This window comes from Leucopleurus acutus (genome assembly GCF_964270905.1).
Source record: "Leucopleurus acutus genome assembly, chromosome: 6".
In the NCBI taxonomy this organism is placed as follows: Eukaryota; Metazoa; Chordata; class Mammalia; order Artiodactyla; family Delphinidae; genus Leucopleurus; species Leucopleurus acutus.
The window spans coordinates 118177088-118195440 of record NC_139149.1 but is presented as its reverse complement, the minus strand read 5'-3'; the positions used below and the strand labels follow the sequence as shown (position 1 = coordinate 118195440).

The 18353-nt window shown below is 61.7% G+C and overlaps 1 protein-coding gene across 1 annotated transcript in view; it reads right to left on the bottom strand.

Moving 5' to 3' along the window:
* Positions 1-15759, bottom strand: part of CROCC2 (ciliary rootlet coiled-coil, rootletin family member 2) — a gene marked incomplete at its 3' end in the record, with an annotated part of 69346 nt that extends 53587 nt beyond the window's left edge. Inside the window, 4 exon segments of the mRNA XM_082841617.1 lie at positions 316-422; positions 2475-2602; positions 3510-3660; positions 15569-15759. Of these exon segments, the coding sequence (XP_082697743.1) occupies positions 316-422; positions 2475-2602; positions 3510-3660; positions 15569-15646 (464 nt within the window). The 5' untranslated portion in view covers positions 15647-15759.
* Between the last annotated feature and the right edge of the window lie 2594 nt (positions 15760-18353).

Sequence of the window (18353 nt, the reverse complement as noted above, 5' to 3'; positions counted from 1 at the left end):
TCCTCCTCCCCGTGCTGCCCCTCCCCGTGCTGCCCCGCCCCGTGCTGCCCCACCCCGTGCTGCCCCTCCCCGTGCTGCCCCTCCCGTGCTGCCCCTCCCCGTGCTGCCCCTCCCCGTGCTGCCCCTCCCCGTGCTGCCCCTCCCCGTGCTGCCCCTCCCCGTGCTGCCCCGCCCCGTGCTGCTCCGCCCCGTGCTGCCCCTCCCCGTGCTGCCCCGCCCTGGAGCCACCTGGGAAGAGGTGCCGACAGCCCCGCGGCACAGTGCAGTGACGGCCGAGCTCCCTGCTGCCCCACTGCCCTGCCTGCGTGGCCTCACCTCTGCTCGGCAGCCTCTAGCCGGCCGAGGGCTTCCTCCAGGTCGACGCTGTGCTTCTTCTCTGACCTCCGCAGCCGAGCCTCGGTGGCCTCCAGCCGGGCCTGCGGCTGGAGAGGGGCATTAACCCACCTGGCTGGACACTTCCAAGCCCAGCGGGCTGGGCCTCTTTGGCACAAAACCCTCCCAGGGACGGGTGAGAGGGCTCCCCTTGGGTCCCTAGTTGGGGCGGGGCCAGGCTGGGATAAGGGCTGGGGTCAAGCTGGGGTCAAGCTGGGTCTGCTAAGACGGGTCAGGCGGGCAGCCGTCCGTGCCATGGTCCTGTGCCATGTGCCCACGGCTGGCGGAGTGGGGGTCCAGGCTCTGGTCCGGCCACATAAGGGGCCGAGATGCAGAGCAGGCCTGGGGTCACCCCCATGGGAGTGAGTGAGCTTAGGGTCCCGCCCCTGCAGCTGCCTTCCTGCCTGTGCTCGACCCTCCGTCTGCTCCCAGCCCCTCATCCAGCGGGTGGGTGGGTACCACACCCCCAGTAAGTGGGCCTGGCAGGGAGGGGAGCCGCCCAAATTGGGCCAGGTGGACCCCGAGCCTGCTGGAGCCTGAGCAGACGGGGACCCGGGGCTCTGAGGGGAAAAGGCAGTGCTGGGGGCCCCGACCCGAGGAGGCCGGCTGGTGGGGGGCTGAGGCAGGTAGGTCAGGAGAGCTGAAGGGCACCCTTGTGGCACGACATGGGGCCTGAGTACAGGGAGGTGAGTGGCCCCCGCAGCTACCAGTGGGATTGGAGAGGAGGGCCCGGGGGTCCAGCCGAGCCCAGGGGCCTGGGCGGGGGCTGGGAGTCTAGCCAGGATGGAGGTGCCCCTGCTACCACCATCCGCCCCGCCCATCTGCTTGGGGGAACCTGGGGAGGCTGGGCCCCTCTGCGGCCCTCACAAGGGCTGCTGAGCCGCCTGCCAGAGCTGGCACAGGCCTGAGTTCAGAGCTCACTGACTCACGAGGTTTCCTAATCGGCCGCGGGATTTCTGCGGCTTCTATTCCCATAGGGCCTCTAGTTCCCAACATCTCCCCACCCTGTGCTAGGAAGATCCCCGCCCCGCCCCGCGCAGGGCCCAGGGTGGGCAGGAGACGTCGTCCCCTCCGGGGATGAGGAGGGCCTTCCCAGTCTGCCCGGGGGTGGGGCTGGCGATGAGAACAGGTGTGACAGTTCCGGGTGGGGGCAGGGAGCCCCTCCCTCTGTGGGGCTGGTGAAGCCGCCTATCCCAGGAAGCCCTCGGAACCCTCGAGGAGACGAGGCTGACCCAGGGCCCTTGGGCGTTCGGCACTGGTCACTGGTCATGCCGGAGAAAGACCTGAGTCAGGTCTCACCCAGCAATGGCAGCGTGGCCCTGGATAACTCGGACTAGCTCTGAGCCTCAGTTTTCTCATCTGGAAAGTGGAGTCATCTGCCCTGCCACGTAGACCAGGGGGACTCTGCAGACACAGGGGCTCCCAGTGTGCCACACTGTGGGCCGGGCACCCCAGCCCAGTCCTGCCTCAGAGGCCATCATGTCTTAGAGTGGCAGACATGGGACAGAGGCTCTGGCCTAGCAAGTTTCGTCACCTTTCTGCCTCGGTTTCCCCATCTGTCCACCAGGAGGCCCTCCCAGCCCCACTGGTCGTGACCAAATGGCCTGTTGCTGCAGCCAGTCACCCTGGAGGGCACCGCGCCGCCCAGGGCACTGAGGGCAGAGGCCCAGGGGCTCCGCCCGCCCTCGGCCGTCGGGGGTGGGGGCTGGGGGTGGGGCCAGCTCCTCGGCGGCCGCCAGGCGGTTCCTTTTGCTCCCGCTCATCCCCTGGGCAGTTGCTGCCACGTGCCCACGCTGGGCTGGAGGCCAGGGCCAGGGGTCAGGAATGCCCCAGCCGCCCCCAGGGCTTCTGGCAGGTGGGGCACAAGTCAGTGCTTAAGCTGGGGGGGAGTCCTGGGGGACCCCGGGGCCGGGGAGCCCCGGGCACCTGTCCCGCTCTCACCGGTCCCCTCCAGCCTCAGCTTCTCTAGCCACCGCCCAGGGTCCAGCCGTGCCATGGCTGACCACTGTCATTCCACGTCCTGAGACGCGCTGACGGATCCACCGGTCACCCCGGGCCCGGCTGCCACCCTCTGGCTGCCACGCGTCCCTACGCACGCTCACCTGCTCGCTGACTGCGTGGTACCTGCCGGCTGGCTCGGCCCGCTCGGTCCCCGCCTGGGCCAGCAGCTCCTCCAGCCGGGACAGCTCCTCCTGCACGTGGGCCGAGGCGGCTGGCGGCTCCCGCAGCGCTGCAGGCGCAGCAGCAGGTCAGCCTGTGGCCAGGCCAGCCCCCAGCCCGGCTCCTTGTCCCGCCGCCGGTCTGCCGATCTGCCGGGACTGACCCGGGGGACCCCGATCTGGGGCCGCACCTCGGCCGCGGGCCTCCCTTCCTCTCCTGCCATGGACATCACGTTTCACCCCGGTACAGACCCCTGCCCAGGGCGAGCCCCAACCCAGTTACAGCGTCCCCCTGCACGCTGGGGATCCCACACCCCCGTCAGGCAGTGAGAACTGCTGACTCAGGGTAACCAGATCTCACCCCCAAGTAGTAAGTTGCTGTTCTAACCACACAGTGGGCTTTCTTTTTCCTTAACACACAGTGAGGTCCCCAGTTCCTCTAGGAGGCTGGAGAGCCCCTTATTTCAGAAAGGGGTCTCGGGACCCCCGCACGAGGGGGTCGGGGCACACTCTGGGGCCAGGCTGCCCTACTGGCTGGGTGGCCTCGGTGCAGGGACCCAGCTGCGCACGCAGCCGTGACAGCGAGAGGCACCGCGAGGGGGCCCGGGGGCTGGGGGAGCAGAGCTCTTGGTGGGGGGGGGCTGCTTAGCGTCCACGCCTCCTGAGTGTCACCCTTTAGGATTTCATCATCTAATGAAAAATGAACATAATTAAATCAAGACTGGTGGGCACAGATGTGTGACAAACCAACGCAGGGCTAGGTGGGCATGGTCCCTGTGGCCTGGTGGTGAGCGCGCCGTGGGGATGGGCTTCTGACCCCCGGGGACGATGCCGTGGGAAGGTGTGGTTCTCGCCCTAGCACAGGGGAGGATGATGGGCCGGGAGGGGCCGGCCCGGTCAGGGGACAGTGAGGGGCTTCGCTCCCTGAAGCTGGACTCTGACTGACGGCTCTGCAGCCCCCCTGGTGGCCCCCCTCACCTTGGGGCGGCTCCTCGCCCAGGCTGCCAGCCACAATCTCACGGATGCGGGCAGGCACGGGGATGGGTGAGGCCCGCCAGCCTCCCCCATGCACGGTCAGCGCCCGGTCTTCTCTGCTGGCCATGGGGCTCAGGACGGTGTCCTCCAGCCTCTGAAAAACACCGGCTCAGAGATGCCTGGGGCTGGCAGGTCCCTGGACAGCTGCCAGAGCCCCACGTGAACCCACTGGAGTTAGTGGGCGCTGCCACGGGGCTCCCATACAGTGGCAAAGTGCGCTGGAGAGGACTGGGTGAGGTCACCAAGGCCCGTGCCTTGGTTTCCCCACCTTTCAAGGTGGGAGGGCACCCTGCCCATCCTGGCGCTGCTCTGAGCACAGGTGAGGAAAGAAGAGCTGGTCCGGAGAGCTCCGAGCCTAGGGCACCACCTCATCCCACCCTTCAGCGCTGCTCCGCCTCTGCGGGGGCTGCACTGACCGTCGTGGTGGACCTCTCCGGGGACGCTGGGAGGCAGGCTCCTGCCTCTGGCCCTCCTGGAGCAGGCAGCCTCCCAGTTCTCACAGTGGGGTTGGCAGGGAGGGGTTTGAACCCCACCCAGCAGGCCCAGAGCCCCACGGCAGGAGGGGCTGACAACAGCAGAGGGACAACTGGTAGAAGGTCCACCCACACACCCCCCTTTAGGACAAGGCCAGCCATGTGGGGCTTCCCCGTCCACTGGGAGGGGCACGCGTGGGCCCTGGGCCGGGGCAGGGTGGGAGCCGAGGGAGGGACAGTGGGTGGATCGTGGGGACGGCCCTCCTTCCTAGCCGCCTAGAACAGCTGACCATCTGTGGCAGAGGTCCGAATAGCCCCGGACGCGGGTAGGAGACCCTGGGTCTTGGGTACCCAGAGACTGGTGTTGGGGTCTTGGGCTCCAGTTGGCACTTTGCCTCGGCCCTGGGCATTCTTGGCTCCACGACGATGGCACCGCCGGGGGAAGGCCTGGGCTGCCCTCCAGAGCCCAGGGCCGGGCGGGGCCTTTGTCGCCAGGTCTGTCGTGGTGCTGACCGTGGGGGGAACTCGTGAACGCTGCAGGCCGAGGCAGCCACTTCTAAACCAGCATGAACATCTGGACATGAGAGGGCAGCGAGGCAGGATGGGCCTGCACTCAGGACAGTCCGTAGCTGCCCACCGGCCCTGCTGCCTTTGCGATATGAGCTGTCAGGCAGTGAGTGAAATAGCAGAGGGTAACCAGACGCTTCCCAGGGGGTCCTGGAGATGGATGTCCCCTCCAGTGACTCTCTAGGGCGACAAACCAGGGTCCTCCCATCACCCCCGAAGGTCCCAGACTTCTCAAACTTATCACCATATGCCCAGCCCCTCCCCACCCCTGGCTTCCCAAGACCCCCCCCCCGAGACTCCCCAGATCTCCCTCCCATCCCAGGGCCCTGGTGAGTGACCACTGCACAGCCTCCTACCTGCCTGTCCTCCTCTGATCCCCCCAGCTCTCCCTGAAGACCCTCTCGAGGCCTAGACCCCTCCACCTGGCTCTGACCCTCAGGCCTGGGCCGGTAGGGATGGAGGGCTTCCTGGGTGCAGCGCTGCTCCCCCCACCCCACTGCCCTGGTACAATCTCAGCCCGTCCCCTCCTCCTGAGACCCCAGCCTGGTCTCTTCCGCTCACGTCTGCCTGGACACGAGGTCTGCCCCTCCGTCAGCACCAGAGTGGCCAGGGTGACCCCGAGACCCGGGCTCTTGCATGACACCTGGTGAAGCCACGTTCCCATCCCAACAGGAGCTCGGTGCTGGGCAGACACTGAGCAAACTCTCGGGACTGAATTCCACCGCCCCCCACGGGGAGTGAGAACCCTGGCTCTGGTTCACCTGGACCCCAGTCCTCCTTCACCTGCGTGTAGGAATTTGAGTCCCCTGGGAGGTCTTGGGAGGCACCTTGACTACACTCCCCCTCGCCGACCCCCCTTCAGCATGACTTCGGGTGAGCAGCCTCCCTTGAGGGGAGGGGACGAGGTGCCTGCTGGCCCCTTTGGGCAGAGCCCGGAAGGGGGCGCCGAGACCACCAAGGCCGCAGGCAGGGACTCAGCCATCGTCCACCCTGAACCCCCTTTGCACTCAGGGAAACCGAGGCCCAAGGGGGAGGCGAGAGCCACCTGAGGCCCGCGGGACTGTCGAGTCCAGGAAGGCCCCTGCCCCTCCGCTCTCCACACCACCCTCCCCGCCCCAGCGTCCGCGGCGCCACCCGCTAACGGGAAGGCAGCAGCGGCATAAACTTGACTCATTCCTAACATTTACGGAGGGTCAGTTATTAGCCGAGACGTCCCAAGAGGAGCTGGGCGCGTAATGGGTTCCAGCTGCGGCCGGGTGCCTGCGATGGGCCGTGGCCCAGCTGGAGCGGAGGGAGGCAGCGGGGTCGGCACGGTGGGGGTGTGCGGAGGCCCTGGGGCTGCCCCCTCCCACCCCGCCCCACGTCCTGCCCCCCACTCCCCCCAGTAATGGGGGCAGGGAGGGGCCTTCACCCAGGGCAGGTCACGGGGCCTGCACCAACCTCTGGCCTTGGGGCTTGGTTCCCCCTGCGGCCGCCCGGGACCCCGTGATGCCACCTGCAGCCCTGTGGGCCAGGGGTGGCTCTGGGTCAGCTTTGGGGGGGTGTGCTGTCTGCCTGTGACCGGGCAGTGCACTGGGAGACTTCTAGAAGCCCCCCTCCCCCCCTCGCAGTCTCAGCTGGTCAGAGGGGACACCAGAGCTGGGCATCAGCTCCCCAAAAGACCTCAGACTCACAGTTGAGCCTGACCATGTCCCCTCCTCCTTTCTGTCCCCAGCGTCCTCCTCCCCATCAGCTCAACCAGCTTCTAAGGACCTCAGGGAGGTCACAGCCCCTGCGTGACACCCCCAGTGAGCCCTAGAGGGGGGCCTGTGTGTGCGGCCCAGTGGGGCGGCCATCCCCTCCTTCCTCGCCGCCGCCCTCGCCGTGTGGCCCTGTGGATGGGGAGGGTCTCCGCTCCGAGGACCCTGGGCTCCCCTTTGGGAGAGGTGGGCTGGGGCCCCTGCTCTGCCACTGCCGGTGCACTGCCTGACCTCAGGCATGCCACCTGCTGTCCCGAGCCGTGTGTTCTCATCTTTGAAAATGGGGCGTCCCAGGGACCCGGGGGCTGCGGCTCTGGGGACCCCGCCCTAACCCCACAGGTGAGGACATGAGGCGGCTGGGGAGGGCGGGTGGAGCTGTAAGACAGAAACGGAACCCACACGGAACAATCTCACTCTCTCCCTCACTGGTGACCAGCATCGGACCCCCGAGTGGCCCCTCTGAATCCGCAGGCTGCCCAGGCACAGATCCCCAGGGAGAGGAGCCCAGCGACTTCTGGAAGGAAGATGAGGGTGCCCCATACCCAGAGCCCAGTGAGGGAGACCCCTGGGTGGCCCTGGTGGGTCCAGATGAGCCCCGTGGCAAGGCAGGGAGGGGCGCCAGAAGCCCCGTTGAAAGTCACCCTGCGAGAGCGGGTGTCCAGCGGGGGACCTCAACTCAGCCAGCAGCGTGAGCGAGTCAGAATCCTGGGCCCCTCGGCAGAGTCGGGGGATGGTGGGGGGGGCGCCCCTGGCCAGCAGCCTGGGTCTGGGGTGGCGGAGCTCCAACAGTGCCACCGTGTGGCCGCAAGGGGCGCTGCAGGAGCTGTGACTGCCCGTCGCTCGAGGAGGGAGGCTGGGGCTCCTGGGGGCGGCGGGAAGGCAGAGGCTCCCTTGCTCATGGAGATGTGAGAAGGGCGTCACCTCTCAAGGTCTCCCAGCACCCGTTTTATATCTGTCATCTCAGCTGGAAGGGAGGCTCAGGGTCTTGCACTCACGGGCGGCAGTGTTAGGCCTGGGCCCCTGCCCGTGGGCCCCCAGCACCTTCCCAGTGGCCCGAGATCAGGACTCCGCAGGCACGCTGGCCTTGGGTCCCCTCCCCGAAGGCAGAGGAATGGGGGTCGGCCCAAGCCTGGCTTCCTCCTCCGCCTCTGCCCCTCAGACCCTCCCCAGCACCCCCACAGGGCCCCAGGCACCCCAGGGCCAGGCTTTGGCCCTCGCCAGGCGCGGGCCCAGCTTGAAGAACACATCTGAGGACAGGGCCTCCAGCCAAGTCCAGCCACCGGACGTCTGCTTGCCATCCTTCCGTGGCTTGGCCGGCTGCAGAGAGGGCCCTGGGCCTGGGTGGCGGCCTGCCAGGCTCCATTTCCTTAGGAAAAAGAGCTTCTCTGTGCCTGGGGTAACCCCTGGCCCCCACCATGCTGTATCTCAGCACCGCCCAGTTTCAGATCTCTGTGCGTCCGTTGAGCCCTCTGGGGCCCTGGGCATCACCCCAGGAGCCGGGTCAGGCTTCTGTGGGTGGTAGTTTGGGCCTCAACTAACAATAAAGGGGCGATCTGGGCCAGGCATGAAAGCAGGCACTGGGGATGGGGGGACAATTTCTCATTCATCCCAGCTTCCCCACCCCGGCACCGTCAGCGCTTGGCACGCAAGCAGGCTCAGACACAGGTCACTACCAGAGGGACTGAAAACCAAGCCCAAGGTATGAATCACCAACTGAAAAATGACTCATGTCAAGGGATGACAGAAGGGCAGCATCCTGTCCGTCTTGTTTGCTACTGTGTCCTCTGTGCCCACACGGACTTCCGGGAGGAGGGGGCCGCTGAGTTGGACCTTGAAGGATAAATAAGAGTCCAGCAGCCAGAGGGGACAGAGGTCAGGCGTCCAGGTGGAGGGACCAGAGGAGGAGAGGCAGTCTGTGCGGGGCTGGGGAGCAGGGTGCATGGAAGCCACGAGGCGGGAGAGGTAACTGAAGGCCTTTAACATCCCCGTGAGGATGGTGGCGCCCCGTCTTTGCTTCTGAACGAGGAAGGGAGACATGTCCCATCTGATTGGCAGTGACCCTGGCTGCCGTCCACACAGGGCTTGGCCACACCCTGGCACTCTCAAACCATCCCGGCTCCTGTCCCGAGGGTGGGCCCTCACTCACCAGGCTCTGGGGAGCCCCCCAGACCACCTGTCGCACCCTCGTACAGATGGGGACCCTGAGGCAGGCAGTCAGTGGCAGGGCCAGTTCAGGTCCAGAACCTGAACACCACAGTGCCCTCCTTTCTGCTCAGGGGCAGCTGCGACTTCATGACTGTGCCAGCCCTCCCGGGCCTCCTGACAGCACCTCCTCCCTCTCCCCGGTGCCCCTCCCTTCCCCCTCCCCCTCAGACCTTCCCACTTTGGAAACTTAAACCATAAACACCTCTACAAAACCCGTGAGTGGAGAAGGTGTGTGTGTGGGGAGGGGAGGACGCAGGACACAGAGGACCCAGGGAGCCAGCCCTCCCTCCACAGTTACTAGAACAGCCAGGTAGACTGTGAAACTCCTACTCCTGAAGACGTCAGAGAGCCACGGAAGCAGTGGGGGAGATGGACCGACACTCAGGGAGAGGTGAGCGGCAGGGCGTCCTGGGCTGGGTGGGTGCTCTGAGTTTGGAAGATCAGCGACAGAGCCTGGGAACGGAGCGACCCTCAAAACAGAGCCGGTTTCTCAGCTATGATCATTTTAAAAGTGGTAACAGCTTCCCAACACATCAAATACCTAGGAGCCAATGTGCTAACAAAGTATGTGCAGGGCCGCTCCGTTGAGTAAAATTAGCAAAAACGTAAATGGAAGAATGGAAGACAGCATTGTAAAGCTGTCAGTCCTCCTCAAATTAATCTGCAGATTCAATGAAATCCCAATCCAAATCCCAGCAGGGTTCTTAGTTTGTAGAAATTAACAAACGGATTCTAAAATTCTTATGGAAGAGTCAAAAGTATGTAGGGAGGGCTTCCCTGGTGGCGCAGTGGTTGAGAGTCCGCCTGCCGATGCAGGGGACACGGGTTCGTGCCCCGGTCCGGGAAGATCCCACATGCCGCGGAGCGGCTGGGCCCGTGAGCCATGGCCGCTGAGCCTGCGCGTCCGGAGCCTGTGCTCCGCAACGGGAGAAGCCACAACAGTGAGAGGCCCGCGTACCACAAAAGAAAAAAAAAAAAAAAAAAGTATGTAGGGAATCGTGAAGAAAGCTTATGCTCAGACGTAACGACACGTCACAGATCCACAGGGACGAAGACAGGGTAGCATTGGTATAAGGACCAGCTGACCAGCGGAAGAGGCCACGAACTCTGGAAGTATATATGCGCACATGCACACGCAGACACACGTGCGCAGACACATGCACACACTGGTGAGTGACAAAGGTGACACAGTGCAGTGGGGAGATGATGGGATTTTCAGTCTGGGGCAAGGTCCACTGGCTTTTCATACGGAAGGAAACGCGTGGTGGTCTCTACCTCACACCATACACAGAGGTCAATTCCCAGTGGATTGTAGATTTAACTGTGAAAGTAACACAGTAAAGCTTTTAAGAGAAAACAGAGAAGAACCTCTTAGTGGCCTTGGAGTAGGCGAAGTGTGTTTCTTAAATAGCACACAAGCAGCAGTAACCTAAGGTGGAAAATGGACAGATTGTGCCATGTTACAGTTATGAACCGTTCCTCAACGCACCGTTACAGGGGTGAAAAGGCCACCCACGGGAGGTATTCGCAATACACGTATTTAATAAAGGACTGGTTTCCAGATTAGGCCATCAAATCGAGATCAGTAATAAGAAGAGAAGGCACGACCCCAAGAGCAAAACGGGCACATGGTAGAGCAGACGCTTCACAAAGGAAGATGTCTGGAGGGCCAGTAAACACAGGGAAATGTGCTCTTTCATTAGTCATCGGGTAAACGATAATTAAAACCATAAAGCAATAGCACTGTACATTCCCCATAATGGCTGAATAGGAAAATGACAGGAAATGCCAAGTGCTGGCGAGGATGTGTAGCGGCCAGCCCCTCACACGCTGTGAATCCATGCAGCCACTTTGAAATCTGTTGGCAGTGTTCACTGAAGCTGGATGTATGCAACCTGTGCCCCAGCACTCCTGTGGCTGGGTGTGCACCCAACAGAAACATGTACATATGGCCCCCAAAGATATGGAGCAGAATGTTCGTGGCGGTGCTGTTCATGGAACCACTCAAATGGCCATTAGCTCTAAAATGAACCATTTTAGAAGTGCGGCATATTCACACACTGGCGTGCACAGCAAACTAGAGCGACGTGCTGCATTCCGGTGAATTTCGCAAACGTGCTGTAGTACAAAGAGTGTGTGTGTTTACACGCTCACGTATATGGCTCCATTTCTCTGAAGTCCCCAAATGGGCAAGACTAATGTATGTTGGGGGAGGGGGCTTCTGGCATTCTGAGAATGCTCTGCTGGGGCGGGCGCCAGCCACACGACAGGCTCAGTTAAGCTGCACACTTAGGATGTCGGCACGCTTTTGTATGCATGCAAGGGCCAGTTTCTAGAATGCGGGGCTCTGCTCTCATCCCCACACTCTGTGTACAATGACTTTCCATCCATTCTCCAACCTACCACGTGTCCACCACTCCCACCCACCCACTCAACCATCTGCCACCATCTGTACGACAGTCTCTTCCCCTACCCACCCGAACGTCCCTTTATTCCTCCGTCCGCTGATCCTGAGCTCGGCAGACTCTATCTGTAGGCTAAATCCGGGCCTGCCGCTTGTTCGTAAGTAAAGCTTTCTTGGAAAATAACTACATCCATTTGCTCACACAGTGTCTGTGACCCCCTTCATGCTCCAGTGTCAGAGCTGAATAGTTGCTACAGAAACTTTATGATTTGCAAAGCCTAAAGTATCAGTCATCTGGCCCCTCCAGAAAGTTTGCCAGCCTCTGCTTTAATCCATGTATCTACTCATCCCACCCCCCCATCCCACCCCATCCCATCCTATCCCATCCCACCCACCCCACCTCATCCCATACCATCTTCTCTCTTGCACTAAGGACATTGCTCCAGCAATCCTTCCTTATTGCTTACGTATCAGTTATTTTTCTCTCTATCAGACCATTCTTGTCGACGCAAACTGTCATAATTTATCCTCACCTTAAAAAGATGTATTGCCCCTACGTGCCCACGAGTTACCCTTGTGGTCAATGTCACCCATGACCCCCGCGCTGTTGAATGCCGTGGTCCGCCGTCTCCTCTGTGCTTGACCTACTAGCAGCACTTTGTGCTGACGGTCGTTCCTCCTCCCTGGAGCTCTCCCCTCACGAGGTTTCCAGACATGGCCCTCTCCCAGTCACTCTCACCTCCTTGGCCTCCCCGTCTCGGTCCCCTTGGCCGGTTCCTTCTCGCCTCGCCCACCTTTAGGTGCGGGTGTGCACCCGCTCCTTTTCCTGGGTACAGTCTCCCCTTGGGATCTCACCCAGTGACCCACATGCCAACGGCCCCGGACATCTGGTTCCAGCACGGAGCTCTTCTCTGAAACCAGATCCAGGCGTCCGTTTGCCCCCCGACTGCCTTCGTGCAGACGCTAATCAGCTTTTCCACCTTACGACGCCCAAAGCAAAACCTCTGTGCACAGGGTAGTTAAACTAGATGTAAAGAAAAGCTTGAAAATCTCTATATGTTTGAAAACTAAGGTATTTATACCTTTAGATAATCCAGGGATAAAATAAGAAGCCACAGTGGAAATTAGAAAGCAGTTTGAACTGGGTAAAAATGAAACTTATTATATCAGAATTTATGGGACGCAGCTAAAGCCTTGTTTAGGAGGAAATGCATACATTAAAGAAGAAAGTGGGAATGTGAAATGATGCCACCACGGTGGAAAACAGTATGGAGTTTTCTCAAATTAAACGTGGGATTACCATAGGATCCAGCAATCCCACTTCCGGGTGTACACCCCAAAGAAGTGAGAGCAGGGATTTGAACAGGTATTTGCAGCACTATTAACAACAGCCAGAGGTGGAAACAACCCAAGGATCCATGAACATATGGATGGATTACAAAATGGGGCCCATCCGTACAGTGGGATATTATTCAGCCTTAGAAAGGAAGAACCTTCTGACACAGGCTACAGCATGGATGACCCTTTAGGACACAATACTAAGTGAAATAAGCCAGACACGAAAAGGCAAGTATCGTATGATTCCACTCATATGAAGTCCCTAGAGGAGTCAGATTCATAGAGATAAGAAGTAGGGTGGTGGGTGCCAGGGCTGGGGGAGGGGGGGGAGGGGGGAGTTCGTGTTTAGCGGGGGCAGAGTCTCAGTTGGGGAAGATGAAGAAAGTTCTGGAGTTGGATGGTGGCTATAGCTGCACAATGTGAATGTACTTAATGCCATTGAGCTGTACACTTAAAACTGATGAAAATGGTAAATTTTATGTATATATAATTTACCACAGTTTTTTAAGTAAAAAAAAAATTTTAAAACAAAGAAGGCTGCAAATCAACGAGCTAAGCACGCATCTCAAAATATTAGAAGAAAAACAGCCCAAAGAACTGAAAAGCAAAGGAATAAAAAGTATATAAATCAATGAAATAGAAGACAAAATACCGCACAGAGGGCCCACAATGACCGGCATCAGCGATGCAAAAGGAGGGCCCACAATGACCGGCATCAGCGATGCAAAAGGAGGGCCCACAATGACCGGCATCAGCGATGCAAAAGGAGGGCCCACAATGACCGGCATCAGCGATGCAAAAGGAGGGCCCACAATGACCGGCATCAGCGATGCAAAAGGAGGGCCCACAATGACCGGCATCAGCGATGCAAAAGGAGGGCCCACAATGACCGGCATCAGCGATGCAAAAGGAGGGCCCACAATGACCGGCATCAGCGATGCAAAAGGAGGGCCCACAATGACCGGCATCAGCGATGCAAAAGGAGGGCCCACAATGACCGGCATCAGCGATGCAAAAGGAGGGTCCACAATGACCGGCATCAGCGATGCAAAAGGAGGCGTCAGTTCGGGGTGACCAGCTCCTTGCAGCCTGCCAGGGACTTCCTCAGATTGGGTCCTGGGTGACCCCTGGGTCTCAAGCGCCTCAACACTCAGGGGCAGGTGGTTACCTGCTTCAGAGCCTCAGACTTCAAGAAGACAGTAAGAGGATATTGGGAACAACCTTGGGCAGTAAATTTGAAGATTTGTATATAATAGACAAGTTCTTAGAAAAATACCGTTAATCAAAACCTAACCCCAAAGAAAGAGTCTGAAAATTCCTGAAGCTTCTAGAGGAACTGGGCCCTTCGGCCTTCCTGCCCATCGGCCTTCTCCACTGCCTCTGCGTCCAGACCCTCAGAGAATCCAGCTCTGAGGGTGGGCCGGGGCTGGGGTTGACAGGGGCAGCAGCTCCGGCTGCAGCAAGTGGGGTGTCAGGAGCTCCTCTGGGCAGGGGAGCACATTCAAGTCTGGTCCCACAGGAGCCCCCGTCCTCAAGCCACGCCTTGCCCGGACTCCTCGGTTTCCCCGTCTGTAGCTGGAGGGGCTGGAGGATCCCCCCTCCTCCCCTTCCGGACGGGCCAATCCGGGCATCTTGAGGCGCCTGCTGCCCACTCAGCCCTGGAGTAACCACCGCGATCTCCATCACCGTGGTGAAGGCAACAGGTGTTGGCTGGGCGGGCAGAGCGGACCTCGGCCAGGGCTCCCCGTGGCGTTCAGATGACGGTTTCCCACGGGCAGCGGGGGCTGGGGGCAGCCACTTTTGCCAAGCACCAATGCCCACTGCCGGATGTCGGCACCATCCTGTGTTTCTCCCTCAAACCAGCCCGTAACCATAGCAACCTGCTTCGACTCTCGAGCCTCTGTTTTCCTAGAACCCAAAGGCGTGGTGGAATCCTCGCAGGCTGACGGGGTACCTGGCTTGGAAACTGGTGTGCAAGTGGCCCTCCCTCCCCTGACCCCCCACCGGCCCTCATGGTCACCGGCACCCAGGGCCTCGCAGAGCTGGACCTCACGGGAACTGGACAGAGAAAGTCACCCCACCCAGGGCCATCTTGTCAGCCTTGCTGGCTGCATCACCTGAATCAAATATCCTGCCCCGGTCGTGTTCTGTCCTGCGTGGGCACCTGTGTGTGCGCGCGCGCACGTGCGGCGGCTCCGCCGTGTTGTTTAATCATGGGGACAACTGTCAGCAATTACTCTTCTGCGTGACCTGTCTGTCTGCACAGGGCCACGTCACCCCCCATCAGAAGTGCACTTCTGAGAGTCTAATAACTGCGTTAATAAACAACTCTGAGTCAGCTGGTTCCCAGGGGTTCGCTGGGATCCCTGAGGGGTGAATCAGGGTGGGGACTGTCTGGCTGTGATGGCCGGCGGGGGGCACTTAAGGGAGTGGGGTGGCAGGCCGGGCACGGGCTGGGAGTAGGGAGTGAAGAGGAGGGGGCGTGGGGTAATTCCCAGTCGTTATCGTTGTCGCTGTTGTTTTTGTTATGCAGGTGGGTGCTATGAAGGAAAACCGAACCAGCACTTCTGGAGCTCACAGACTAGACACTGGGCATGGGCCACCCCCATGGGCGCACGCCTCTCCAGGGGAGCCCCCGCTGATTCCCACACTTGGCCCCGAGGCAGTAGTGAACTAGACCCCAGAAGGTCGGGGTGGGAGGGTCCACCATGCCCCACCCCTAGTGTGCAGGCCGCAAGCCTGAGGCCCAGAGAGGGGCGCTGATAGCCCGAGCCCACACAGCACGGAGCAGGGAGGCTGGCCTGGGGCTCAGGCCCCCGGCCCCCAGTTCAGTCTCTCCCCAGGCTCCTGTCCCGAGCAGAGTCTGCACATGTGTGCACCTGTGTGTGTACGTGTGCACCTGTGTGTAAGGTGCCTGTGTGTGTGTACGTGTGCACCCATGTGTGTACGTGTGCACCTGTGTGTGTACGTGTGCACCTGTGTGTAAGGTGCCTGTGTGTGTGCAACTGTGTGTGTACGTGTGCACCCGTGTGTGTACGTGTGCACCTGTGTGTGTACGTGTGCGTACGTGTGCACCTGTGTGTGTACGTGTGCACCTGTGCGTAAGGTGCCTGTGTGCGTGCGCGCTCACGTGGTGCTCGTGCTGACCACGTGAACACGTGGAAAGTGCCCCTTGGAGCGGGGAGGTGTGGCCTCTCTGTGCAGGGTCCTTTCCCTCCCAAGGTGCCCTTGGGGCCTGCTCCCAGGAGGGTGCCGGAGGGCAGCCACACCACTGACCTGGATCACAGCGTCCAGCCCCAGCCGGGGCCGCTCGGCAGAGTCCCCGTTGCCCGGCTCACTGGAGGCAGAACTCATCGTGGGCTGGGGCCCAGGACCCAAGGGAAAGCAGGGACTCTGCTGCCGGTGAGTTTCCTCCTGGGACCCTGGCAGGGCCAGGACCTCCTTCTGTGCACCGACCCCGCACTTGGGCAGCACCTGGCTCCTCTGTCCTGGGTGCCCAGCTGCCCTCTCTGGGTTGGCGGGACAGCGTGGCTGACTGAGCCCATAGGCGTTGCTGCGGCAACCATGACGCTGAGGGCTGTTTTCCCTGGAAACAGGAGTGCAGGCCCCGTTGCCATGGGGACTAGGGAACGCTGTTGTCCAGAAGCTGTTCCCCAGGAGACCTGGAGAGGCCCTGGGTGAAGCTCTTCACCTGAGCGACCACACCCGGGCGACTGGCCTCTCCCCCAGGCCCCCAGCCCTGCAGGGAAGGGCCCTCAGCCCTCCACTGAGCAGTTGCCCCAGGAGGAGTTGTGTGCTTGGTGGCCACACACCAGGTAGAGGAGGCGTGCAGACCACGGGTCCTTCCTGATGGAGAATCATAAACTGTGACTCTTGTCCGAGCATTTGCAAAGGAGCTTGAGTTCAGTAGTGCAATGCCGTGTAACAGGTACGCAGGCCGAGCCTGCGGAGGGGAGGTCACCTGCCCCAGGACCAGAGCAGACCCCGTCCTCCTCACCTGCCCTCAGATGTGCCTCTGCAACCTGACTTCCCTCTGGAGCCCGTCAGGTGACCTGCCCCGTGGCTTGTGCACTTCCTACTTCACTTCCTCTCACCTGAACCTCCCCGGAACCACACAGACCACTGGCAGCAGCTGACCCGTTGTGGGTGGTGATGGGAGAGGTGAAGGGGGGACCGGGGCTGTCCCTGCAGGCCCAGAGCTCTGTGCTCCCCAGCCTGGGCCTCTGCAGTGAGTGTGGCTCCCCAGTGTTCCCTCCCCTCAGGGGATCCTCCTTCAAATCTGGACCTTTCCCAGCCGGGCTAATGCCGACAGGAGTCCCTCTTGGAAACGGGCAGCCTCTGGAGGTGGGCCCAGCAGCAGGAGTGACAGCCCGTCTAATGAAAGGAGGCCAGTTTGGGGCCCTGGGGACGGGGGGTGGTCCCCAGACTCCCAGAGACCTGGGCTCTTCTGAGGCAGCTCAGGAGATAGAGGTGGCCTGCCGGGCAAGGCCAGAAGGGGCCAGCAGTGAGGGTGGACACTTAGTGGGTCAGCGTTTCTGTCCCCAGGGCTGCCAGGGGCGAGACTGATGGGGTCCAGGCCACTTCCTCAGAGCCGAACTGTACGACGGTGCTGCCGTTGCTTAAAGGAAGCTCTCCCCGAGAAATGCGTGCCCTCTGTCTCCTCCTGGTGTCCTCAGGCTGCCCCCACCCCCTCCCCACCACCCATGAGGATAGCCACGAGCGTGCCCTACGCAGGGACAGGACGGGCTCTTGGCCGGACACAGCCCCGCTGGGCATCACTGGACAGTTTGGGGGACGGGGGACAAGGCCATCCTCTGAGCACGGCCCCTCTGGATTAGTGGCGACTTCTGGCTTCCGGAGGCGCCAAGCGGAGGCCCAGATTCTGACCGCCATGGCTGGGGCGCCAGCCTGGTACCCAAGGCTGCCTCTAGCTCCTGGAGCCCTGGACCCCTGTGGGCCCCGAGGACTGAGCACCTGGGGAGCTGGGGAGGGGGCTGGGGAGGGGAGAGGCTCGGCACTTCCTGCTGCCGGAGGCTGGGCCTCATCTGCCCCCAGGGAGCTGGGCTCGGGGGCTGGGAGAGCGCGACCCTGCCCTCTGGGGAGAGCTCCTCCCTGGGGGGCTCAAAGGGGGGTGCTCGGACAGTGGGGGGATGAGAGGCTGCAGAGGTCAGTGTGACCACCCGTGAAGGTCACTCAGACGAGTCCAAATAAGACTCCGCCGGCCGGACGCAAGGGAAGTTGGTGCCCCTCTGGCGGGTGGGGTTGTCTAGCCTGTACCCCACCCCTCCCCACCCGGACACCCGCCTCGGCCTGTTCTGCCCCCTTGAACACTTGAGGCTGAGCAGAGCAGCCCTGTGCCCTCTGGCCTTACCCTCACCCACCCCAGCACCCTCTCCTCCAAGACCCCTTCTCTGGCCCCCATGCCCCCGCCCCCCTAGGCTCACACGGGCCCCCTACGCACCACCCGGGGCTTCACGGCCCGGTGTCCGTGCTCGCGGCTTCTCGTCCTGGGCCATCAGTGGGCCGGAGAGCACTCAGGGAAGGGCTCAGCCTAGGGCCTGGGCACAGCCCCTGGGGAAGGCTCTGGAATGAGAGAGGGTGTGATGGAGAAGCTCACCATATGGGGGGCCCCAGTGGGATGGGCCTGCGGGCAGGGTGGGCTCAGGGAGGACCGCGGCTGTCCTGACCCCCTCCTCGTGGGCTCTGCTGGCCGGCGTCCTGGACCCAGCGCCTCCCCCTGGGGCTTGGAGAAGGTGCCCAGGGCTCCCAGGCAGCGAGGGCCGTGCTGTGGCCTCACCCACCGGCCCCTGCCCAGCACGTGGCCACCCCTCGTCTGTGCACAGGAAGGTCCCTCACCGTCAGGCCATCACCACGTTTTGTCACCGTTCCCTCCTTGAAGCAGGAGCCTCGCTGGGTTCTCCTCAGCCCCTACTGAGTTTACGGTGACAGGTCACCCATAAACTCCCTCAGGACAGTCCGCAGTCCTGGCCGTGCCGGGCCCACGTGTGGACAGGGGGCCCCAGGGGGCTGGGTGAGGAGCGGGGAAGCTGAAACAGGGCCA